Raw genomic sequence first — 25420 nt, forward strand, 5'->3', positions numbered from 1 at the left:
GGTGGACTTCAACTCCCAGAATTCCCCAGCCAGAAAAGTTGGCTGGGGAATTCTGGAAGTTGAAATCCTCCAGGCTTAAAGTTGCCAAGGTTGGAGACCCCTAGCCTGGATGACTGAGAATCTCCATAGTCATTTTGAGGGGAAAGTTTCAATTTTTCTTTCAACTCCCCTGCCAAAAGAATTGCTCTAGCTGGCATGATAAAAAAAATAGTAAAGATTCCTTAGTTTCTCATATGACACAGGATGCTGCCTTCAAGAATCATTAGGAAAGAAACTCCTGGAAAGACACTTGCAAAGAGATGAAAAAGGTGAAATCACACTTTGTGCAACCCTGGCTAGTGTCAATTTTTGGAGGGATTTTGAAGCAATAAGTACGGTACCTTCAGTGCCTCTTGCTCCTGTTTAGAATCCCCGTTAATTAGTAATAATTATGCTATTGCTTAACACTTCTCTGCAACATCTGGAGTCTTCCTTGTAGTTCTAGTTTCTTGAAATTAAGCCTCCTGCTAATTGTTGTTGAAAGGGATACCATCATAACTTGCATTATAACGTTCTTATGCTATGCTGTATGTGGCTGCTCTTATTTAAAGCTCTAGATCCGTGATGGTGAACCTATGGCATGCATGCCACAGGTGGCATGCGTAGCCATATCTGTGGGCATGCAAGTGTTGCCCTAGCTGAGCTTCAGCATATGCCTGCTGGCCAGCTGATTTTCAGGCCTTCCAGGCCCACCAGAAGTCAGGAAATGGGCTGTTTCCGGCCTCCGGAGGGCCTCCGGGGGGGACGGGGAGGCTGTTTTCACTCTCCCCAGGCTCCAAGAAAGCCTCTGGAGCCTGGGGAGGGTGAAAAATGGGCCTACCGGGTCCACTAGTAACCTTTTTGCCATCGCATGCCAAAAGTGGGGAGAGCGCGGGGGTTGCGCTTGCACGGTGGGGTGGGGAGGCATTGAATTGTGGGTGTGGGCACACGGGTACCCCATGCTCCCCCCGCTTTTGCATGCAACGGCAAAAAGCCATCACTGCTCTAGATGATGATACCAGAATGGAAATGTTGCCTGATCTACTTATTAATTCTGTGGGGGGTTTTTTAAAGAAAAAAAATCTTTCATAGAACAGGGAAAAATAGCACTGAACTTGGAACAAAATTTCAAAATTTAGAAATAGAGCATTCAAAATGTCTGTTTCAAGTTCAAAAAGTTTTATACCCCCCTAGAATGGAGAGTTTCCTGGTTTTTCATATGCCTCTTTGAAAAAGAAGATTTGTGCCACTAAAAGAGAGGACATTGATTAGTGCATTCTAATTTATATTGTTTAGAAATAATGACTAAAAGATACGTATCAGGATAGGCAAACCAGGTAGCATCTACACCATTCAGTTAATTTGTAACCCACCTGAGATCACCTGAAATAGTTTTTACCCACCCATCAGTTCCAACTTCCAAATACCAGTAACATTTTTCATAAATATCCCTTCCAGAGTCATATCATTGTGCCCATACATTAAAAATAGGAAAGATGGAAGGCTGTGAAAATATTTACAGACCCCTCATATCCTGGGCATAAAGTGTTTCAACTCCTACCCTCAAAATGACACTATACAGCACTGCACACCAGAAGAACTAGACACAAGAACAGTTTTTTCCCGAACGCCATCACTCTGCTAAACAAATAATTCCCTCAACACTGTCAAACTATTTATTAAGGCTGCACTACTATTAATCTTCTCATTGTTCCCACCACCCATCTCCGTTTAGGTATAATGTGGTCCTGTGTTAGAGTGTTTTTGTGTGTGTGTATTTCATAGATCACTTTGGAAAATTCTTTGGGTTTTTATAAATGACTACTTTCTTGTTCAAAAAACAGGTTTTGGAAATAAACAGGTTAATGGGAAAGAACATTTCATGCATTTATGTTAGCAAAAAAAATGCTTCAGGGTTACAGGATCTTCTTTTCTATCAGTTGTACAGTGGTCTGAAGAATGCTCTGTCTTTCTATATTTCAATGACTTATTGTTGAAGCTTTACAATAAATCTGGACTATCTGTAGCAGTTTATTTAATTTCTCATTTTTACATACTATTGAACAAACTGACACTTTTAATGAATTTTATGAGTGTGAATGAGATTGGTGTTTATAGTTTTTTCTTCTTTTGCATTTGAAATATTTGCCAATGACATAAAAAATAGAATAAAATAAAATAAATAAATAAAGGGCAAGAAGCAATGGGTAGAAACTAATCCAGGAGAGAAGCAACCTAGAACTAAGGAGAAATTTCCTGACAGTTAGAACAATTAATCAGTGGAACAACTTGCCTCCAGAAATTGTGAATGCTCCAACACTGGAAGTTTTTTAAGATGTTGGATTACCATTTCTCTTAAGTGGTATAGAGTTTCCTGCCTAAGCAGGGGTTAGACTAGAAGACCTCGAAGGTCCCTTCCAACTATTCTATTCTATTCTATTCTATTCTATTCTATTCTATTCTATTCTATTCTATTCTATTCTATATTGCAGTATATGATTGAAATTTGTGTGCTCATTTCAGTACGGAGCAGCCTAAATGACTTTTTAACTTAGCACTCTGTTTACATTACCTGACTGCACACTGCCTGATTTAACAATCATGTATTATAGGGTGTTTAGAAGAAAATGCATGAAGTTGGTTTTGGGATCCTTTTTAATTCTTCTCTCTTTTACCCTATAGACGGTATCCACAGTGTCACAGCATATTGCACCTTAAGGGTTACCATCATCACTGATGACATGCTTACAAACAGTATCACGGTACGGCTGGAAAACATGTCCCAAGAGAAGTTTCTCTCCCCTCTGCTGGCTCTCTTTGTGGAAGGCGTGGCTACTGTACTGTCAACAACCAAGGAGGGCATTTTTGTCTTCAACATTCAAAACGACACAGATGTTAGCTCCAATATCCTGAATGTGACATTTTCTGCCCTACTTCCCGGTGGCATTCGAAACAAATTCTTCCCCTCTGAAGACCTTCAGGAGCAGATATACCTCAACCGGACACTGCTGACGCTGATATCTACTCAACGAGTATTGCCTTTTGATGATAACATTTGCCTGCGGGAACCTTGCGAAAACTACATGAAATGTGTATCTGTACTGAAGTTTGACAGCTCCGCACCGTTTATCAGTTCAAATACTGTGCTTTTCCGACCCATACACCCTATCAACGGCCTGAGGTGTCGCTGCCCCCCTGGGTTTACTGGTGACTATTGTGAAACGGAGATTGACCTCTGCTATTCTAACCCATGTGGAAACAATGGCCTTTGTCGAAGTCGAGAGGGAGGCTATACTTGTGAATGTTATGAAGACTACACTGGTAAGTTATTCCTTGGTGCCTTAAATATTGAGCATGCTTTATGAATTTAGGAAAGGGCACTCTTTTGCTTTCTCAATTAATCATAATTGTCTAATGGTCGTGTAACATTAGATAAATTTGAACTTTATTTATAAATACAATTATAGGAAAGGCCATAGTCAGAAAATACAACTTTCATAGAAACCATGTTGCTTCCATTTGGTCACTCCCAGCCCCACGTCTCGGTAAGGTAAGGAACGACCTCCTCTTGAACTTCTCCTACCTGCTTATCTCTCTTCCCTATCTTTGTCCTTTTGGGTGCAATGGGGGCGTTGCTGAGACTGAAGTAGAAGCTCTGGACTTTCAACAGTCTCAGCTGGCCATGCAATGGTGGCATTGCTCTGCAATGGTGGCATTGCTGAGACTGAAGTAGAAGTTCTGGACCTTCAACAGTCTCAGCTGGCCGTCTATGCCCTGGGCCTCAATGAGGTATCTCATTGTATATAAAATATATGGTGGGGAATCCAGTGTAGCACAGTTCCCAAGGCAAAATATGCTACAGACAAGCTGTAATCCTGGAGATAATTTCTAGGAAGAGCTTTATGTTTAGGTAAAACTTGTCCATGATTGTATTTTAAATATAGAAAGCAAGATTCTGAATGGAAACTCTAGCACAGAGTGTAAGATAAATTGATTTAATCTAAATCCGATCTGCATTTCCCATCTCAAAACTTCCTGAGGTAAAATTCAACTTAACATTCTTTATTCCGAATCACAGTTAATGGAATGCGTTGAAAGTGAGAAATAGAACATTGCAGGTAATTCTCAACTTACAAATGGTCATTTAATGACGGTTTGAAGTTATGGTCTATAAAGCACTTCTGGCCATCATAAAACATCATACCACCCTCACCTCCCTCATGCTCACATGCTCATGATCTGGGTGCTTGGCAACCACTTCATACTTATGACTGGTTGTCAAGCACTTTGCGATCACCATCAAGAGCCGTGGTAGTATAGTAGTTAGAATGCAATATTGCAGGCTAATTCTGCTGACTGCTGACTGCCAGCAGTTTGGCAGTTCGATTCACCAGCTCAAGGTTGACTCACCCTTCCATCCTTCCGAGGTCAGTAAAATGAGGACCCAGATTGTTAGGGGCAATATAAACTGCTCTGTAAACTGCTTAGAGAAGGCTGTAAAGCAGTATATAACTCTAAGTGATATTGCTATTGCCATGTGATTGTCATTTGCAAGCTTCTCTGCCAGCTTCCCCAGAAAGTCAGTGGGGCAGGTAGCAGGAAAGGCTGCAAGTTATTGCCGCCTGCCAAAGGATTTCCACTCTCCTCCATGCATGAGGTAGGGTGGGAGTAGAAAACCTTTGTTGAGTTGCAGAAACAAAGCTAAGGTCTTTAGGATCCCTGCTTCATCTCTCCAGGCCAGCACAGGAGTTCTTTCCCCTCTGTGTGTGGAAGGGAACTTGTGCACTAGACAGAAGAGATAAAGCAGGGATTGCGAAGATTCTTTTCCCATCCAGCACAGCACTTCCTGTCTCCTCCATCAGCAGATCCCTATCTTATCTCTCCATCCCAGCATAGAAGTTCCCTTCTGAAGACAGAGGGGTGCTACCTGCCCTCCTTTGGCAGGCAGCTCTTTCTGCTCCATCTGCTCAACAATCCATGCAGTCAATTAATGATTGCAACTTGGAGAGCCAAGATTGCAATCATTGAGTGAAGCGATCGTGTGAGCATCCCACTCAACGAGCCCATCACTCAAGCCCATCACCTAGGATTCCAGGCCCTATTGTAGTTGTAAATTGAGGACTACCTATGCTTTCCTACTGAATGGTTTCTCTGAACCAAAAATAGATTGACATTTCCTGCTATTGAGTGTGGTCTTACCCCTTGTTGGTATTAATGGTGTAGGAGCAGGCACATTATCTGCTGGATCCAACTTACATTATTTCTTTGAACAAAACTGATTAGGCATGTTACCTACAACAGTCAGGGAAACAGCATGGATTGTCCACCTTCCCTTAAAGAGCCGAGGTGGTGAAGTGGTTAGAGTGCAGTATTGCAGGCTACTTCAGCTGACTGCTAGCTGCAGTTCAGCAGATCAAATTTCATTGGCTCAAGGTTGACATAGAATAGAATAGAATAGAATAGAATAGAATAGAATAGAATAGAATAGAATAGAATAGAATAGAATAGAATAGAATTTTTTATTGGCCAAGTGTGATTGGACACACAAGGAATTTGTCTGGGTGCATTTGCTCTCAGTCTACATAAAAGATACTTCATCAAGAATCATAAGGTACAACACTTAATGATAGTCATAGGGTACACATAAGCAATCAGGAACAATATCAATATAAATCGTAAGGATACAAGCAACAAAGTTACAGTCATACAGTCATAAGTAGGAGGAGATGGGTGGTGGGAACGACGAGAAGGTGAGAAGATTAATAGTAGTGCAGCCTTAGTAAATAGTTTGACAGTGTTGAGGGAATGATTTGTTTAGGAGAGTGATGGCGTTCGGGAAAAAACTGTTCTTGTGTCTAGTTCTTCTGGTGTGCAGTGTTGTATAGTGTCATTTTGAGGGTAGGAGTTGAAACACTTTATGCCCAGGATATGAGGGGTCTGTAAATATTTTCACAGCCTTCCATCCTTCCTAGGTGGGTAAAATGAGCCAGATTGTTGGAGGCAATATGCTCACTCTGTAAATCGTTTAGAGAGGGCTGTAAAAGCACTATGAAGCAGTATATGTGCTATTGCTATTGCTAAATGGTATCAGTTGAGGGAACTGTAAATATGTAGCTCTGCCAGTCCATAATTGTCATTTTTGTCTTGTTGTTTGTCTTCGGGGTTTCTATACTATATAACATCTACCTTTGTAGGTGCTTTATCTTCACTGAGAGATTGAGAGTTTATGTTTAAATATGGGTTATTTGAAGCTGGAAAAGATAACATGGTAATTGAAAGATAGTGCCAAAATAGTAAATAGGGCACATTGTGTAATGAAAAGGCTGTGGCCTTAAAGATTGCTTTTCAGATGATCCCTGCAGATAGAAAAATCTGCCCATGAACCATGCAAACTTACATGTGGATGTGGGGTGAGTGATTCACCGAGGAAGCATAATCTTTGGAAACAGACCAATCTGATGGGCATTGCTCCAGAAATAGTTCACTGTGATTCAATACTTAAATCAGGATTGAGAATCTGAAAAACAGAATTCCGTAGTCTAATAAGAGAAAAGCACAGAGTGCTGTCATTTGTTTCAGAAACATTATGCCTTAATAAGCAGGTAACATATATCACATTTTTGTATGTACTGGTACGTTGATTTTGAACTGCAATCCTGTAAAATCTGGAGTTTTAAATAGCGAGTTTGGGACAGAATGTGATGAAATTTGCAGTGAGAGAGGTCAATGTTGCAGGAACAGCATATAGACTGAAAGAATTTTGTGCAAAAGAAACAGTTGATCATAAGGAATAGTACTATAAACCCTTTTCAAAAATGTGGTGCCGTTGATTCTGGATTTTGAGACAGAAATAAAGAAAGATTTACCTGCTGATCTTTGCCATTTACTCCTGTTGCCATGACATTGTAAGAATTATTTTTTAGAAATTCTATATTAGAGTTGCGCCTAAAGAATATAATAGATTACCGATGTGGATAAATAAAATACCAGTGTAGCAGTGGTGGGTTGCCCCCGGTTTGAACCAGTTCTATAGAACCGGTAGTAAAACCGGCGGGAGGCTCCGCCCACTGACCCTGATGAAGCGATCTGCGCATGCATGCAGAAAGCTTGTGCGCAAGCAGAGCGAGCGCGCATGTGCAATCCCATTGGGAACCCGTAGTAAAGGTAAGTAGAACCCACCCCTGCAGTGTAGGTAGTCCTCGACTTACAACATTTTATTTAGTGACTGTTCAAAGTTACAACGGCACTGAAAAAAGTGACTTATGACCGTTTTTCATATTTACAACCGTTGCAACACCCTCATGATCATGTGATCAAAATTCGGAAGCTTGGCAATAGACTCATTAATGACGGTTGCAATGTCCCGGGGTCATGTGATCCCGTTTTGCGAACTTCTGACAAGCAAAGTCAATGGGGAAGCCAGATTCACTTAACAACCATGTTACTAACTTAACTACTGTGATTCACTTAACAACTCTGGCAAAAACAAAAAGTTGTAAAGTCGCAAAACTCACTTCACAGATGTTTTACTTAGCAACAGAAATTTTGGCCTCAATAGTGGTCGTACATCAAGGACTACCTATATGCGAACATCAGCATAATCTGAGATTTGGCCAAATTTAGTCTATTCCTGTAATATTTAAATATGATGCTCAAAGGCCAAACATTGAGAATGTAAGAAATATGTAATGATATCACATACCAGAGCCTTCCTATTCTTCTTTTTTAATGTTGTCATTGACTTAAAAGATTGAGTTATCCACGTTGAAATGGTACTACACCAAAGAATGCAGCATTTTTTGGAAGATCTAAAATGTCACTTTATCCCTTTAAGAAATGTACTTGACAAATAATCAAAAAAATATTTGATTATTTAGAAAAATATTTCTAAAAATAGAAATAAAAATTTCCAGCTCTTTGCCACGATATAATGCTGACTTATAAAGGAAATATATTTTTCTAACCCTGAACATTTTGAGTTTCTCTAGAATACAATTATGTCCCAATAAAAACCCTCCTTTTCTCTCTTGTTTCCATTTTCGCTAATGGCCTGAAGCTTTTCATTGTTGGATGTAATTTATACATGATGAAAGTTTCTCAGTTTTCAGGATTCTTCTGTTTCAAGGAGTAAAGTATACAGAGGTTTTTACAAGGCTATTTCTGAAATGGAAATACCCCCTAATTATAATTATCTGGAGCAACTGCACTTCCTATGATACAAGGAGGTGAGTGATAAGGACACATAATATTTGTGGGTTTAAATCAGATCTGGAACAACATTTTTTCAACATTTCAGGCACCATCTATCTACGTGCTAAGAAGAACAAGGGAAAATTTCCAGGAGGATGTTTTTTTTTCTGTCTCTTTTAAGTAGAAAGCAAGGCCTAAATTTCTTTAGTTTTGGCTTAATGTGTTCCATGAAAATACTGTATATGCTTTGCTGTAGTATACCCATGAAACATTTAAAATCATGATCTTTGGCTTCATTTTTTTTTCTGATTTCAAGTTAGAACTGTTAACCTGACACATTTTTCTCAAAGATAGCACATGGTCTTTGAAACATGTGCTGGGGCAATATGTTATTAAAAGTACACATAGAGCTGAGACCAACCCCCCCCCCCCACCACCACTTTATTTAATTCCGTTAACAATTTCTTTATTTAAAAGATTTGCATGGCACCCATCTTGAAACATCTTTTTGACTGGTGCAGTATACAGGTCCTCAATGGAAGGCAGGTTGGTAGCCATTGTTTTTTCTGCAGTTCTAATTATCCTCTGAAGTCTGTGTCTGTCTTGTTGGGTTGCAGAACCAAACCAGATAGTTATAGAGGTGCAGATGACAGACTCAATAATTCCTCTGTAGAACTGTATCGGCAGCTCCTTGGGAAGTTTCAGCTTTCTGAGTTGGTGCAGAAAGAACATTCTTTGTTGTGCTTTTTTGATGATGTTTTTGATGTTAGCTGTCCATTTTAGATCTTGCGAAATGGTAGAACCTAGAAATTTGAAGCCAGGTCTTGATGGCCTTCTGCAAGGCAAAGGGGGGGGGGACTGCTGGATCACTGGGGAGGGGGGAAGGTATTCCATAAATTGTGGCAGTCACAGACAAGGCATACTTCCAAGTTCTCCCTAAGCGGCAAAGTTTCATGGAAGCCAATCTCATTGTACACGTGTTGTGCTTTGACAATAAAGGTTGAATTGAATTGAAGGGACTTGGAGTGTGCTTACCCTATCCAAAGTGGTAGGATGGGAAGATACTCTCAGGGAAGAGGTGGTCCCACAAATAATCTGATGATCTTTAAATCTTTAAAGATAATAATCAGCACGTTGAATTACACTTGAAAGGAAACTGGAAGTTTGTGCAAGAGAGGTGTAACATGGGCAAAGCTACAAGTTGCAGGATCCCAATCTGGGTCAGTCACCGGGACCAGGGGTTTTGTCTTCCGAACTTTCGGACTCGTGCTGGTGCCCATCTTCGGAGAACTTATCTCTAGCAGTTGCTGGAGATTGGATCCTGCAACATTATCCCGGGACACCTACATTTGCCTTCATTTGTGAAAGTTCCTAGATTGTGCATGCTGCTAGCTAGCTATTTATTTGTTTGTTTGTTTGTTTGTTTGTTTGTTTGTTTGTTTGTTCAATTTATATGCCGCCCTCCTCCGAAGACTCAGGGCGGCTTACAATGCACTTATAGCAATAGCCTTCATTCTTTTGTATATACCTGCTTATTAGGGCTTTTGGCCCCCATAAATGGTGTTTCTACAAAATCAGCTTATTGCCCCCACAATCCGAGTCCTCAATTTACCTACCTCGGAAGGATGGAAGGCTGAGTCAACCTTGAGCCTGGTGAGATTTGAACTTGCACTAATTGCAGGCAGCTGGCAGCTAAGTGCTACATAACAGCACTTAGTCTGCTGCACCACCAAGGCTACATTCTGGACCAGTTGTAGTTACTACAACTGGTCTTCAAGGGCAGACCTATGTTAAGTGCATAGCAGTAATCCGATAGGAAGTGACTAAGGCATGAGTAACCATAAGAAAGAGTCCTGGAACAATGGCACAATTGGCATCCAAGATACCGTATTTTTTGGAGTATAAGACACACCTTTTTCCCCAAAAAAAGAGGGTGAAAATCTGGGTGCATCTTATACTCTGAATGAAGGAAACAGGATACATGTCTTCCTGGAAGGAGCGCTTTCCATATAAATTTGGTCAATTCCCATGATCCCCCAGCCATATTGGCTGGCAGGCAATAGGAGCTGAAGCCATCATATTGAAGAAAGAAGGTTGGGAAAAATGGTTGTTGAACACTGCTAGATTCTTACCTCTCTACACTCAGTGAGTCAACTTGAGCCAAGGGCTCTCTATAATCTGAGAATTGTTGTGAGAATACACTAAAAAAAAGAACAAGGTGCACTGCCTTAACCTCTGCAGATGAGTCAGGTTTTAAATAAAGGAGTAAACCTATTTCTAATGAGTAAAATAAAACATTTTTTATTTGGAAGCCAAAGTGTTACAGTAACTGAAAAATTAATATATATATATTTTAAATATGTGATAATTTTATAGAACACCTTGTTTCCCCACCATCAGCTTAATGAGAAGTATTTGATTTCGGGGAGTGGGGGGTGAGGGGGTTTGTGTCAAAGGACTGTTAATGGTTTCTCAGAGAGGGCCTCCTCAGGGTGCCGTCGGTCAAGCAATGTCGGCTGGCGGCCCCCAGGGGGAGGGCCTTCTCTGTGGGAGCACCTGCCCTCTGGAACGAGCTACCTCCCGGAATACGGCCGATTCCGGATCTCCGCACTTTCCATAAGGCCCTGAAGACGTTTTTATTTCAGCAATCCGGCCTGGTCTGAATAGGTTTTAGGGGTTTTTAATTGTATTGCTAGGGGTTTTAAATAGGGGGGACCGTTTAATTTAATTTATTCTTAATTATTTTAACTTTTATATTGCATGTTATTTTAATTCTCGGCTGTTCACCGCCCTGAGTCCCTTCGGGGAGAAGGGCGGGATATAAATTTAATAAATAAATAAATAAATAAATAAATTACTCATTCTGCCAAGATATTATTAAGTGAGAGTCAGGGGTGGGTTCTACTTATCTTTACTACCGGTTCGCAATGGGATCGTGCGCACGCGATTGCTTCGCTCACGCACACGCCTTGCTTCTGCACATGCGCAGGTCGCTTCTGGTGACGTCAGGGCCAGTGGGTGGAGCCTCCTGCTGGTTTTACAACCAGTTCTATACAACCAGTCCAAACCGGGGGCAACCCACCACTGGTGAGAGTGTATATCTATGTATCTGTGTGCACAAACATACATATACACACAGAAAGAGAGAGAGAGATTATGGAATGCTGCTATTAAAAAAAACACATATTTTTCCTTTAGTCTCGGCTACTGAATTCTGAGCTGTCTCACTGCTTATATTTGTCTATTACGATCTTCGGAGGCCATCATCAGTTGACCTATTCCTAAGAGCCCCAGGTGCCATGCCATCATCCCAACATCTTCTGCACTCTCCCACCCCTAACCTTCCATCTGGGTTTTTTTGCCTCCAGAAATATTTTCAGAGATCAAAGTCTTGGACTGTCTCTTGAAGTCTAGTCCAGAGATTCAGTGTTCTTGTTTGCTGGTTTTTTTGTTGTTTTTTTTTAAATTAGTTTTCAGGTGGTTTGACAGGATTTCTGATGTTACAAAAGCCGTTTAAAGTGCTGGAATTAAGGAAGCTTTGTGTGTGAAAGTGATACGCCTAATGTCAATATAATCGCCATATTTTCCAATCTTCATCCACAGGACGGATTTTAGTGTTTCGGCTTGGTAACATGCTGCCATCGTGGGCAGGAAAAAGCCATTGCTGTTGAGAACATAATCGTGCGTTTATGATTATGTTCCAGGATAAGGGGGGAAAAATGGCTTTCTGTAACACATTGTGAATACAGATAGGAAAATGAAGACTGTGGGGATAAACATGAATGAAGCAGGGGTGGTATTCACTTACCTTTGCTACCAGTTCGCAAATGCGAGCGCGCGCAGGGCCTTTCTGTGCATGTGCAGATAATAAAAAACGGGACGCGATGACATCCGGGCGGGTGGGCAGAGCCTCCAGCAGCCACCACTACCGGTTTGCCCGAACCAGATAGAACCAGCTGAATACCACCACTGAACCAAGGATTATATTTTCGGAATGCAAAGGGTTCCAGGTATAAGAAGAAAAGGGCTGATTCCATCTCATTCAAAACAAGAACATTGCTACAGTAATCTTATTAACTAAAGGATCTCTGTAAAACTTTGAAGTCCAGTTTATTTGCTCATTTCAGTTTATTCAAATTGCCTTTTAAATGAACTACTGTAGATGACTCCAAAGAACATTATAAATAAATAAATAAATAAATAAATAAATAAATAAATAAATAAATAAATAAATAAATAAATAAATAAATACATACATACATACATACATACATACATACATACATACATACATACATTTATTGTCATTGTACATGTATACACAGTATACCCATACAACAAAATTCACTTAACACCCAAAGACCAGGTCCAACACACAACAATCTCCAAACACACTCCCACCCACTGCAATTCTCCACCCCTAAACCACCCAAACGTCCACACAACAGACCAAGTAATACTGTCCAACAGCTCACTGATGGTGGCCCTTTAGTTCATTGTTGAGTGCAATTATAGTTCTGGGATAATTATCCAATATTGTATTCCACAAAACCCACAAGAAGAAGAATATAACAGTATTATAGTAACAATCCCATACGTACAGTATGTTCATCAACTTTCGAGTGGGAAAGTATGACATAATGTATGGTTGCACCCTTATACTCGCCTGGTTCTCAGTGGCAAAAAAAAACACTACCTTACATCTAATGTTTACACAAAAAAGAAAAAAACAGACAAGCTCTAAAGAAAATGAATAATGTTCCTATTAAATAGTTAAACTAGGAGTTAATAAGTTAGCAGTAATCTGTGCTGCAATACTGCTTTTATCAAATTACACTTTCCCACTCGTGTGAGTAGTAAACAGTAACTCAGCAAGTTAGATTTCTTGCAGTTAAAAAATTTTCAGTTTTCTCAAAGTAACTTTTTCTTATTAGAGGCCAGGTGTTGGTACAGGGCTGTTGCCTTACTTTGGAAATAGGTCTAAAAACCACACACACACACAAATAAAGAGAAGTTTTCAAACACCGCAGAGCCATTCCTCCTCCAGTCTCATTTTTCTTGATGCATTCCTTAAAGAATTCTTTTATGAAGTAGGGAAACAGTGCAGGTTATGAGTGTTCTTCTTATATGATGAAGAGAATTGTTACATAAGACAAGAGTTGTTTAAAGTAGCATGTGTACAGTATTGTTGTGGTCCGCCAGCAACCTGTGGAGCCGGCAGCGGAGTCGGACAGCGATGAGGCTGAGGAAGAACATGGGCCAGTCCTGGAGGCTGGGGAAGCCTGGATGAGGGCTCTACATCGGAGGCGGAGATGGGGCCAGGGCCATCGGGGAGTGATGTGCGGACTCCGGAGCCTCCAGAGGCTGACAGTAGAGAGACAGAGGAACAGGAGGAGCCTGTTCCTAGTGCACGTCTGAGAAGAGCTGCCAGAAGGCAAGAGCAGCTAAAGCAAAGAGGATGTCTCGGGAGTAGGGCCAAGAGATGATTGGTCCCTCCCATAAGTCTTAAAAGACCAGCAACGGTTCTTGGGCTCTTTGTCGGAAAACAACGTTGATAGACTTTTTCTTGTCTTGCTGCATTTATCTCTTGTCAGTGTCTTCTGCTTCTGAACTTTTGCCAAGAAAAGCCTTTGGCAGTTTGCCTAATTATACCAAGGTTGGTGATTAGACTGAAGAATTTGTGTTATGAAGACTTTGTTTTGATTTAGTTTGGACTACGCTGAGAATGAGTTAATTCTCAGCTGTTCTAATAAAGTCTGTTTGTTTTGGAACTGTTGCATAAGTCCCCTACTACAGTATTCTGTAGTCTTTGGAGCTGTAGTCTAGGAAGTATCAGAGGTTTTTTGCTGAGTAGCAGGGGTGCTTATTCAGCAGGTTCTGACAGGTTCTGGAGAACCGGTAGCGGAAATTTTGAGTAGTTCAGAGAACCGGCAAATACCACCTCTGGCTGGCCCTAGGAGTGGGGAGGGAATGGGGATTTTGCAGTATCCTTCCCCTGCCACGCCCACCAAGCTATGCCCACAGAACCGGTAGTAAAAAAAAAATTGACTTCCACCACTGCTGAGTAGTAGTATTATTTACAGTAAACTTCCAGGATATTCTAGAAACAGTCAAATAGGGCCCTATATAGGTCATTCTCATGCTGTCGTCGAGGAATTTCTTGTGACTAATTGCTCACAAAGAAGACTATTTATTGACACGATGGTGCATCAAAGAATTCTGCATATTTTGGGCATTTGTTGCTCTGTAAGAGACAATGTTATGTCTGTAGCAATATATTAAAAACTGAAGGCTTACGAAGTGGTTTAGCTAGACTAAAAATGGCTATTTTGTACACAGCCATATCTGTAGTTTGACTTGTTTCCTGTTTTATATCAAATGCATTTTGGGAATACAGAAGAATTTGGGAGACTATATTAGCAGTACTTCAATGAGGCTGATTTTCTAGATGAAGTATAAACCGTGGGTACGTTTTATTGTTTTAAGCTACCCAGAAGCTAGATTTCTCTTAGCTGCTTATTCTGGCCTGCATTCTTCTTTCCACTGTGACCTTGAAAAGATGGGGAGTTTCCGTCTCCCACCTTTCAGAAGAGAAGTGCAAAAAGGAATAAGAGTTAACTGTCTCCCACCAGGTTCCCTTTGTAGATCAAGGTAGTTTCCCAATAATTTTAGAGAAAAAAAACCATGTTTTTTGAAGTACACTTTCAGCAAAATGTTTGGATTGGAGTACAGAATAATTTATCTGCTTTCAGACCTGGTAACCAAGGGAGATTTGAATGAGGCATTGCTCAAGAGAAAGGGTAACCCCTGATGATTTTTTTTACTCTGTCTTGAACAGTGGTAGATCTTTCTCCAGTCACTAATTTTATTTATCTTTGCTTCTCTTTTTTTATTTTGTTTCTTTTGATAATCTGGTAAATTACTATGACTAGACTGTACCAGTTCACTTCAAGATAAATAGTTATTTAGTTATCCTTGGAAGTTATTTTTTATTATTGTTCAATGACTGAACGTATTTACCCAGAGGCATTCTATAGAGATCAAGGCTATGATTTTCCCTGTTACAATGTATGGCTGTGAAAGTTGGACCATAAGAAAGGCTGAGCGCCAAAGAATGGAGGCCTTTGAACTATGGTGCTGGAGAAGACTCCTGCGAGTCTCTTGGACTGCAAGGCGATCAAACTGGTCAATCCTAGAGGAGATCAACCCTGACTGCTCTTTAGAAGGTGAGATCCTGAAGATGAAACTCAACTACTTTGGCCACCTAATGAGAAGGAAGGACTCACTGGAGAAGAGCCTAATGCTGGGAAAGTTTGAGGGCAAAAGAAGAAGGGGACGACAGAGAATTAGGTGGCTGGATGGAGTCACTGAAGCAGTAGGCGTGAGCTTAAATGGACTCCAGAGGATGGTAGACGACAGGAAAGCCTGGAGGAACGTTGTCCTCCAGGCAATGGGTTGCAATGGGTTGGACACGACTTTGCAACTAGCAACAACACAGTGGCCCCCAACCTTTTTGGGCACCAAGGACTTGTTCCTTTGAGAGACGCTTTTCCATGGACCACAGGTGGCGTGGTTTTGCATGCTGCCTGCATCCTGCGGATGGGGCTTCGCTTGTTTGCGTGGCCAGGTTTCTGGTATGCCACAGCCTGGTGGCGGTCCACAGACCAGGGGTTGGGGACCCCTGCCTTAGTAAATAACATATTATTTATTCAGTGATTTCTCACATTTATGTCCTACTTTATATCTAGGAGTTCAAGATAACTTACAAGGGGGTCTGTCTGAATTTTTTATTTTTTATTTTATTTTATTTTTTTTAATTTGATTTATATGCCGCCCTTCTCCGGAGACTCAGGGCGGCTTACAATGCGTTAAGCAATAGCCTTCATACTTTTGTATATTTACACAAAGTCAGCTTATTGCCCCCACAATCTGGGTCCTCATTTATAACAGTGGCTCTGGGATATTGACTGGATTTAGAGAAAGTAGCAGGCAATGCATTTGCACAATCTGTAGTTGTGCAGTAGTTTTGACTACGAAATCATGCCAAAGTATTGAGATACTCTGACTCAGAAAACTGTATTAAAGATATACTATATGAACAGAAAATGACTTCAAATATACTATATAATCCCCAAAATTATATTTGCTTTCTTTTCTTGAAAGCACACCAAGTTTATTTGTACTCTGAGTTGAGAATAAGCTACAGTTTTTCATTTGCACATTGTTCACAACTTAGAAACAATAGGGTGCTTATTTGCATCAGTTATTAGGAGATGAACATGACTGTAAGCTGCCAAAGGCTAAACAACGTGTATCAACATACTGCATTCCTGGTTCGAAGCACACTCATTTTGTACTTCTGAGAGGTACGGAAGGGTGTGTGCAAATAATTGAGTTACAGTAGGTTTAGTGAGGCTTGGATTTTCTATTATAGCTTCTGGCTAAACTGTTAGCCCCTCTTCCTCGCTCCTCAGATTCATCTTATGCTGTATCCATTTCTTTAGACTTTAGATCACAAGAATTAATAACCCTGAATTTACATACTTACACATATACATACATGAATGGATGAAACAAGAATCCACAAATAAGGAAATAAATAAATAACACATTTTGTAATGCTTTTGTTAGTTCATAACATTAGTTATGATTAAGTTATTAGATTAATAACTTAATCTAATTCATAGATTAAGAATCCTGAACAGCCTTTTTATAATTAGACAATGATTTTGAGAATGTATTTGTAATTTTTGCAGAATGGAAGAGATTCTTTCATGAGCATTTGTGTCCTAAAATCTCCTAACCCTAAGAATGATATTTCGCTTCTTTCATTTTTTTTCTAGTATAAATAAGAAAAAGAAAATCATAGGTGCTTATTCTGTTCTGTGATAATCTAAAATGAGAAGGAAAAGAGAACGGGGAAAAATTTGTGTACCTTTGCTTATTAAGAGAAGCTTGACTACAAGACTTTAAAATTTTTTGTTTTCATTTAAATTCACTAGTATTCACCATGAACTTTCTGTATTAACCACAAAAATGGTTGAACTTAACTGTGATCTGTTTCAAAAGAAAATAACTCCACTGCCCATGGCTTGAAGTGAGCTTTTTTCAAATAAGCCATAAAGATTAATTACAGGTTGGAGATTAACTGTCATGTAAGGATCAGTCAAAAAGTAAACAAAAGATTCCATTCCTCACAACCACACTGGGAAAGAACAAAACTAAGAAATTATTAACTATAGTTTATTGTGATATCTGAACCAGCCATTAAGGTTACCAATCCCCTTTAAACCTCGGGCTGTTTTAAAAACGGTGAGCTAAGCACGAGTTTACTGAATTGAAATGTAAATTTAGCTGGATTCTGAAAATTCTGAGGCAAGCATTTGCTTTAATTAAGGGAATTTATGTGAATTATCAAATGTGAACTGTCTTCTTTGACTGACTGTTCTATTGCTGACATTCATTGTTACATTATTCTATGAGAGAGAGAGAGGGAGGAAGAGAGAGAGAGGGAGAGATAATTTTCCAATTCTGCCTCTTTTTTGAGGCAAGATAAATGTCCCTTCTCCAAACTTAGCTCATATTTCAGTATTTGCAAAGGGTAATCTTTAACATCCTAAACGCTTTCACTAGCTTATCTATCTACAACTCCAGAGTTTCACTCCTGCACCAGTGGCATACCATCACGGTGACACATTCTTTCCAAAGGAGTCATTTGCAAGCCATACCGTCTTATCTGATGATTGAAAAAATAATGCCTTCTGGTATACATGCTTTAGGGTTAGTTCATTGACGACATCTTTGATAAATTTATGTTAGCTTTACTTATAATTTACTTATGTGTTTTACTTGTCTTCCCAGTAAGGCTCAAATTTGTGTGACCACTTTCAGTACTGGAAAAACAACTAAATTCTTACAGTATTTAGTGTAAAACCAAGAACTCGGTGGGATCTTAAGGAACTGTGAAGCTGAATCCACAAGGCTTAATTGTGTCGCTGAAATAGTTTAATGCTCCCCCATGGTATTCTTTAGTACATACCATGAGAAAGTACTGATTCATTCATGGATTCATCATAGTATAAGCGTTTAATTCAAGACCTTAGATTGTTATATGAACTTTTGTGAATTGTAGCCAATTTACATGCCTGTGGATCCAGAGATTATCATGCCATTGTTATCATGAGATAACAAGTCTAGGCCATACCATCAAGGAATCCACATGCTATTGAGTCTCGTAGACTTTTCACAGTTCAGTGTACTCTCCAGTCAATTTAGTGTTCAACCAACCACTTCATCCCAATTATATTGCTTGCAAAGAATGAGCAAAAGTTCTCAAGATAGCTCAGTAAATTGGAGCTTCAGCTGAGGCCAGGAGGTAAAGTTTAAGGATAATTACTGTGTTCCCCCCAAAATAAGACCCTGTCTTATATTTTTTTGACCCTGAAATAAGCGCTTGGCCTTATTGCCGTGCGCTCAAAAGCCCAATTGGGCTTATTATCAGGGGATGTTTTATTTTGGGGGAAACAGGGTATTGTGTAAATGCACCCTCAGCAAAATAAAGCCTGCTTCTTGTTTAATTTATTAGTCCCTTTTCAATTATAATTCAATTACAATTGGATTCATATATCAATATCAGATTAATGACAGTTTAAGTGAAGAAACAATAGTCAGGAAAATGTAGTCTATGTTGCTAAGTTACATGCTGTATTTTTGACGGCTGAAATTTTGCAAACTCACACAAATGATTATTTGCGATTTTTATTAGGGGAAGTATGGCCTTTCACCGAATGGCTAAGGCTTTTAGGTAACTAAGATCTGCATCAAATGTGACAGCGTTTATCGTTGTTTTTTATAGGGTTTTTTTTTTTTTTTGTGGCTTTCAGTCGGTAGTGACTCCTGGCAATCGCCAGGACAAATCTCTGAAGTTTTCTTGGCAAGATTTCAGAAGTATTTATTTATTTATTTATTTTATTTCTATACCGCCCTTCTCCCGAAGGACTCAGGGCGGTGTACAGCCTGATTAAAAGCACAAAGACAGACAAAATTTAAAAATAATTAAAATTATTAAATAATTGGCTCAATTATAAAATCCCAAAATGATTTGCTATTGCCTTCTTCCTACCGTAGGTTGAAAGGAAGTGACTGGTCCAAAGTTACCCAGCTAGCTTTGTGTCTAAGATGAGACTTGAGCTCGCTTCTTCGTTCCTAGCCTGATGCCTTAACCACTACATAAAAAATGGCTGTCTTCTAGTATTGTTATAATGCATTGTACTCTATCTGTATTTTGAATACACTTAGAGTTTTGGGTTTGAGGCCATTTATAAATCTCCTGGCTATCAGCTACAAGCCGTTTAGGAGGCAAACAAAAGATTTCAGCATAAAACTGATTAGATCAGTTAGATCAGGGGTCCCCCAATCTCCAATCTATGGACTGGCACTGGTCTGCGGCATTCCAGAAACCAGGCCATGCAAATAAGCGGAGGCCCATCCACGGGATGCAGGCAGTATACAAAACCATAACCCCTCCGGTCCGCAGAAAAACATCCCTCCGCAGAACTGGTCCCTGATGCTCAAAATGTTGTTGGCCATTGAGTTAGATCACTTAGACAGAAAAACTCAACATGGAACTAAGATGAAAATTTCCTGACCATGAGAACAACTAACCCAGCTTTCCTCCTGGAGTTGTGGGTACTACTACATTGATGGAGGTTTTCAAGAAAAGATTGTACAACCTTCTGTCTGAGCAGGGGAAGATTTCCAAGATCCCTTCAAGCCCTGTGATGTTGTGTCTTAATTTCAGGCCGCAGCTGTGATCCTGGGGAAGGATTCTAATCAACTAATTAAGATCACAGTGCTGAACTTTTTAATTCACAGATGGCACTTTTTAGGGACATGCAGTGCTGTGGTCAAAAAAAGGCAGCTTTTTAAAGGCAATCTCTGTGCTCTGTGGGGTAGGAGAAAAAAAAGTGGCTCAGACACAGAATAATACAAATTAGGTCATACATGTATGGTTGTAAATTCGTACATTGGTCACAAAGTTACTTTTTCATCACTGTCATCGCTGCAAGCAATTGTTCTCCAAGTTGTCACTAATTGAGGACTACTGGTATCTTTTTATTATAATCGTATGATTTTATAATTATTTATAATAGTGTGCCATCTGTCAGAAATGGTGTAGGGCCGTGATGGCGAACCTATGGCACGGGTGCCACAGGTGGCACGCGGAGCCATATCGGTGGGCACGCGAGCTCAGCTCCGGCACCCATGCGTGCGCCAGCCAGCTGATTTTTGGGCCTTCTGGGCCCACCAGAAGTCAGGAAACACACTGTTTCTGGCCTCCGGAGGGCCTCTGTGGGTGGGTGGGTGGGGAAGGCCATTTTTGCCCTCCCCAGGCTCCTAGAAAGGCTCTGGAGCATGGGGAGAGCAAAAAACGGGCCTACCGGGCCCACTGTGCCATCATGTGCCAAAAGCGGGGGGAGCACGGGGGGGCGGGGCGCATAGAATTATGGATGTGGGCACGTGTGTGTGTGACCCCAGCGTGCTCTCCCCACTTTTGGCACGCGATGGCAAAAAGGTTAGCCATCACTGGTGTAGGGTGTCCTGCCTTGGCTGGACTAGATGACCTACAAGGTCCCTTCCAACTCGGTTAATCTGTAATACGGTAATAAAATGTCATTATTTCATATATTTGTAATTTTGATTTTGATTGCAATTTTACAGCCATGCTTTAAGATTGATATTCATTTTGACTTTAAACTATCTTGGTTGGATAGTTACACGACTGGAATGGTGAGATACAAAGCCAATAGTGGTGACGATAGATGTAATAATAATTGCAAATCGTATAAAGCTGTGTTTGTTAAATTCAGATGAATTTATATATTCATTTCTCAAATCATATGTATTTTTATATACTTTTCACTTTTTGCCAGTCATTTTTTTGGCCCTATTTGTGTGTGTGTGTGTGTGTGTGTGTGTGTGTGTGTGTGTATGGTCCTATTCATGTTCTGTTGTCATCAGTTGCCTTTTATAAGACAACTGGAACACATTTCTTCAAACAGAAGCCTGGGTTTTCTCAGTAGACAAGCATTTTCAATTTAACTATGACAACTCTTTACTTAGCCCTTGAATTTAGCTTTAGCTGTCTTCATTGATTCAGAAGATTGCGCAAAAACAAGCTTGAGAGAGACTTACGATGATGACTAGATACCAGTAATATTAGCTCTGATTAGATAACATAACTGAAGCTCTTCTTGAAAGATGTGTAGAAAACCCTTTTGTCATTAAAGGGTTTTAATGATAGTTTTATAAAACTGTTGACTGTTTTGGGGTGGAGGAAATCAATTAAATGTAATTTACATGTTTCTTTTTTGCTTCCTTATTACCATAGGAAGTATTTTTTCTACAACAAGGCCAATTGCTTTCTTAAAAATGAATTATTTTGAAGAACGTGACATAGTGACATCTCCTAGCGTGGAGAAAAGTCTGATTGAAGAATAGAGACATAGTTTTTTTTTTTCCCAGCTGATTCATAAGGCCAGGATTGGCAACATTCTTTAATGGAATTATACATAAACATTTAGCCCACATCCCACTGATAACGTCTGTTTTAGTTCAGCCAAGATTATATTATGAGTTAATTTGATTTTGAATCATTAGCTGTTTTGGAGGTACAGAATTATTTTCTCATAACTGGTGAGTCTTGCTATTTTTACTTTTAGGAGAATATTGTGAAGTGAATGCTCGCTCAGGACGCTGTGCACCCGGAGTCTGCAAGAACGGGGGTACCTGTGTTAACCTGCTCATTGGCGGCTTCAAATGTGAATGCCCTCCTGGTGAATATGAGAGACCTTATTGTGAGATGACCACAAGAAGTTTCCCTCCAGAGTCATTTGTCACCTTCAAGGGATTAAGGCAGCGCTTCCATTTCACTGTATCTCTCATGTAAGTATCGCTCCTTCCAGTGTTGTATGAAAAATTTGCAAGTCGTTGCAAATTTGTATTGACCTCAAAACACAACGTAAGCATCTTGAAACTCATTGTTTTTGCAATGGCTACCTAATAAAAAAGTTTGTTGCCGATTCTTAATACTAAAAGATTCCCTTACTTTTATACTTATTTTTCCACAGTTGGAGAATTGTTTGAGGTTGACCAAGAATTGAGATTGAGGTTGTCAAAGGTTTTAAGAGTATACCTTTATGCTCAAGTTGGCATCTTCTTTTAACTTGACAGTCCCTGGAATATCAGGGGCTTGAAGATTTTATCTAATTAATTGCACCTTTCTTGACTGCAGTTTGTATTTTTTAAAAACATCACATGTCCACAAAATGTAGATAAGTAATAAAATTTTCTAGCTCATGAATTATAAATGGTATACAGATGTCATATAGTTAAAAAAAAACATATTGTAAAAATGTCTGAGAAAAAAGAGACACTAAAGAATCCTGTACTGTCTCATTTCTCTGTTAAGCTACTTATCACATTTATGCATCAACTCTCAAGTTGACTAATGCCTCTTTTAAGTTTTTCTCTCCTCCTTTTCCTTTCTGTCTTCCTTTTACCAAACTTAATTTTAATTTTTAATTTTAATGTCAGCATAAATCTTTCTAGGTGAGATTTCAGTTACATGTCTATGATGGTTAAGGGGTCATTGCAATATATAAGGCAGAGCTTGTTCAAGAAGGTTTTCTTTGTGTGACCAAATTTTAGGTCTACATTACTAAAAAGAGGTTCCTAGGCTCTGTGATTTCAGTTGGAAACCCATTTTCTTTAAGTAAGAACCAGAGATAACACTGAGCGCTATTTTATTTATTTTTAAATGTGTTTTTAGCTCATCTTCAGGAGTGCAATATTCTTAAGGCTGCTCATGTAGTGAAAAAAAAGGAAGCTTTTATTCTTTTGGTATCTACTGGACTTTAGAGCTCTTTAGAGCAGTGATGGTGAACCTTTTCAGCACCAAGTGCCCAAACAGGAATGCGCTCCCGCGCCACAGCCCCAGAAACTCAGAGACCAGCTGGCCAATGCACATGCGCTCACCAGCCACCTTGTTTTCTGGTTTCCGGCGCATGCATGCTTACCAGCCAGCTGCTCTTCACGTGTGCCAGAGCCCTGGAAACCCGAAGACCAGCTGATCGGTGTGCATGCACTGGAAACCAGAAGAATAGCTGGCGACAGCGCACATCAGGGGTGAAATCCAGCAGGTTTTGATAGGTTCTGGAGAACCGGTAGCGGAAATTTTGAGCAGTTCGGAGAACCGGTAGTGGAAATTTTGAGTAGTTCAGAGAACCAGCAAATACCACCTCTGGCTGGCCCCAGAGTGGGGTGGGAATGGAGATTTTGCAGTATCCTTTCCCTGCCATGCCCACCAAGCCATACCATGCCCACCAAGCCATGCCCACAGAACCAGTAGTAAAAAAAAAAAAATTGGATTTCATCACTGGCACACGTGCCCACAGAGAGGGCTCTGTATGCCACCTCTGGCACTCGTGCCATAGGTTCACCATCACAGCTTTAGAGTATGCTGAAAGTAATGCACTCTTAAATGACAGTGCTAGGAAAGTAACATGGATAGGGAACCTGTCTATTTCTCAAAGATGGGCTCTCAAGATTCCATTGCTCAGATAATTCTCTATAAGTAAAGATTCAGGATGGGTCTCCACACATGGGAACATTTCTTTAAAGGCAGTAATGTCACCATGGACCAGAGAAGAGTTTAGTTCACGCAATGGTGAACCATAGTTTAAGGATATAGAACATGATTTCACTGTAGGAAGGTCTATGTTTAAATCTTGGTATCTTCATATCAAAAGATTTAATACAGAGGTCTTCAAACTTGGCAGCTTTAAGACTTGTGGACTTCAACTCCCAGAATTCTCCAGCCAACTATGCTGGCTAGAGAATTCTGGGAGTTGAAGTCCACAAGTCTTAAAGCTGTCAAGTTTGAAGACCTCTGATCTAATAGCTGAAAATGTGAAAGACCCCTGCCTGCGATTCTAGATATTTGGACCTGCTATAATGCTACTTTCAATCATATTTTATTTATATAAATAACAAGGGCAGAGGTGAAGTCACTAGTTAATCCTTTCAACCTGGAAGCGCCTTGATGCTTCTGACATGAGTGCAAAATAAATAAGTAACAAATTGACATTCTCTTTGTTAGATTCTTGGAAGCTGAAATGTTGATGCCACTGGTAAGAGGATCTCCAAGTGAGGCAAATATGAGGAGGAAGGTTCCTCCTCTCCTGTTCCTCAAATACACTATCTACAATAAATATCACACCTTTTGTTAGATACTCTTTCTCTTTCTTTCTTTCTTTCTCTCTTTCCTGTCCCCATATTAGACAGCCAATGACAGTTTGATGTATTGCAGGGGTGTCAAACTTGATTTCATTGACAGCTGCATCAGGGTTGTGTTTGACCTCGGGGGGAGAGGTGGGGAGCATGGCCAGAGTGGGCATGGCCAGCTTGACATCACTCATGCCAGGGGGCGTCTGTGGTGGCCCAGGCAGGGCTGGGGGGGATTCATTGTCTCTAACGGAGAAGGCGAGACCAGGGAGAGAGCCAAATCCTTGTCCACCAGAGGAGCCTTGCCGTCTGCTGGTGGCCAAGTGCTAAGGCAGGATTTCCCTCCCTTCCTCCCTTCCTTCTCTTTTTTCCTTCTCTCTTCATTCATCTTTCTTCTTCCTTCTCTCTTTCCTTCATTTTCCTTCCTTGCTCTCCTCCCATCTTCCCATCTTTTTCTTTGTCTTTCCTTTTTTTTTTTTTTTTTAATTTATATGCCGCCCTTCTCTGGAGACTCAGGGCGGCTTACAATGCGTTAAGCAATAGCCTTCATACTTTTGTATATTTATACAAAGTCAGTTTATTGCCCCTACAATCCGGGTCCTCATTTTACCTACCTTAGAAAGGATGGAAGGCTGAGTCAACCTTGAGCCTGGTGAGATTTGAACTTGCAGTAATTGCAGGCAGCAGATGTTAATAACAGTGCTTTAGTCTGCTGCGCCACCAGGGCTCTTTCCCTTTCTCCTTTCCTGTTCGTTCTTGGATGCTCAAATGCAAAAGGGGAAACATTTCTCCTTTTGTTTTGTTTTGCTTTTAATTTGTTTTGCCAGCCCTCTGCCAGTGAAATCGGAGCGCAGGGGGCTGCACACGATCCCCCGAGCTCCATTTTTGCTGCCAGAGGCACCGCGGGCTGGGCCTTTGCTGCTTCCAG

General features: G+C 40.3%; 1 protein-coding gene across 4 annotated transcripts in view; it reads left to right on the plus strand.

Annotated features, from left to right (window-relative positions):
• CELSR1 (cadherin EGF LAG seven-pass G-type receptor 1) overlaps positions 1–25420 on the plus strand; it is a 178840-nt gene that overhangs the window by 56673 nt on the left and 96747 nt on the right. For all 4 annotated transcript variants that reach the window (XM_034442075.3, XM_034442077.3, XM_034442079.3 and 1 more), the window contains exons 2-3: positions 2701–3339; positions 21930–22152. In XM_034442075.3, the coding sequence (XP_034297966.2) occupies positions 2701–3339; positions 21930–22152 (862 nt within the window). The remainder of the gene's footprint in view (positions 1–2700; positions 3340–21929; positions 22153–25420) is intronic.

The sequence above is a fragment of the Pantherophis guttatus genome, chromosome 7, assembly GCF_059756535.1.
Source record: "Pantherophis guttatus breed Tessera chromosome 7, ASM5975653v1, whole genome shotgun sequence".
Classification (NCBI taxonomy): domain Eukaryota; kingdom Metazoa; phylum Chordata; class Lepidosauria; order Squamata; family Colubridae; genus Pantherophis; species Pantherophis guttatus.